At 25.6% G+C, this 1761-nt stretch overlaps 1 protein-coding gene across 1 annotated transcript in view; it reads right to left on the reverse strand.

The window, feature by feature from the left end:
* Positions 1-1761, reverse strand: part of LOC115033200 (DDB1- and CUL4-associated factor 12-like) — an 11925-nt gene that overhangs the window by 8682 nt on the left and 1482 nt on the right. The window contains exons 2-3 of the mRNA XM_029485363.1: positions 169-320; positions 5-109 (exon numbers count right to left, since the gene is read on the reverse strand). Of these exons, the coding sequence (XP_029341223.1) occupies positions 5-109; positions 169-320 (257 nt within the window). The remainder of the gene's footprint in view (positions 1-4; positions 110-168; positions 321-1761) is intronic.

Raw genomic sequence — 1761 nt, forward strand, 5'->3', positions numbered from 1 at the left:
CAGCAGAAAATAATCTGGTTCCTGAATAATCGTAGCAATGTGTATAAATTGCAGGTGTATAGTTGACTTGTTGAAATCCTTGATCCACCATGAAATCTTCATCAGGATACTAATAAAAATTGTTATTAATTAACAAACTATATATGAATTTTAAATGTTGATACTTACAACATAACCTCTACTTGTTTTTAACACAACTGCTCTACTGGAGTTAATACTAGATTCCAAATACTTTGCAGCCCGTATATCATAGAAAATTATAACACCAACACCTGTACCAATTGTAATTATATTATCCTGGAAACTTAAAGACCTAATTCCTGCAACACAACAAATTAATAATTAAATTAGGATGGATTTTTTTAAATTATACTCATAAATCTCTAGTAAATATAGTTAAAGTTGTATGATCAAATTAAACAATAGGTCTTTCCTAATTTTTTCATTTAAAAAATGTACTAGAAAAATATATTGTTATCAGGGTTGGGCACTTTTCAATTACAGTAATTCAATTACTTAAGTAATTTGTAATTGGTAATTAATTATAAAAATATTGATGTAATTTGTAATTGGTAATTAATTATTAAATGTTGATGTAATTTGTAATTGGTATAAAGAATTACAATTTTTCTATGATAAAAATTTAGAATTTAGGATTTCCTACAATGTAAAATATATATATAAATATTAATTATATATAAGTTATCGTCTTATCGAACATTCGGCACCGTCGCACCGATACTAAAAGATAATTTTATGATGAACATTACTACAAAATACAGATAACATAGACATGTAGACAGATATAATATATATATCGTACTGTACGATGTACAAATTGTACATTTTGTGTCTACGTACAGGCTTTAGTAACCATTTCATTGTCATCCCGCATCCGTCGCATTCGTTGAATAACGTCTTTAAAATTGATAATTATTTTACTTTTTCCTTATTTATTAATAAGTAAAAAATTACTAAAATGAACGCTGAATTTTCTCAAAAAAATATCAACCATCCAATGTTTGATGGAACATTTTTTAGGATTAAGAAAATTGATAATGATAATGTTCGAGCTCTTTGTATTTTGTGCAATAATGAAAAGGCTGTGATTTCTGGTTCCATTCAAGCCAACTCAAATTTTCGGACTCATATTAAGGTATCTATTATCAAATAATAATATTTAAAACAATTATTGAATGTATGTTTTATACTTTATACAAAAGTTTGTGGTAAATCAAAATAACGACAGATAATAATTTTATTTATTTAGAGAATACATAAAAATAAATTCGAAGATTTCCAAACTCATTTAAAGTTACAACCACGATCATCTAAACGAAAAATATGTAGTGACGATACCATTTCGTCTCCAGTATTAAAACAAACAAAATTAATAAACGGATCAAAATTATCCACTTCCAAACAAAATACACTCGATTCAAATATAATAAATTATGTTGTGAATAGTATGAAACCACTATCAACGGTGTCCGATGAATATTTCATTAAAATTATTCATGGTATATAATATGATGTATCAAATAGTCTATTTGAAAATTGAAATGTATAATTTACCTTAAGTAAATTTAATAAGTATTATTTAATTTTTCACTTAGATATTGATCCTGAACTTAGTGTTATATCGAGAAGAACTATAGGAAGACGGTTAGATGATAAAAAAATAATAATATGTGAAAAATTAAACAAAATATTTCAAAAATCACCTAAAATCAAAGTGTGTACAACTGCTCATATCTGGAG

Source organism: Acyrthosiphon pisum, chromosome X, assembly GCF_005508785.2.
Source record: "Acyrthosiphon pisum isolate AL4f chromosome X, pea_aphid_22Mar2018_4r6ur, whole genome shotgun sequence".
Taxonomy (NCBI): Eukaryota; Metazoa; Arthropoda; class Insecta; order Hemiptera; family Aphididae; genus Acyrthosiphon; species Acyrthosiphon pisum.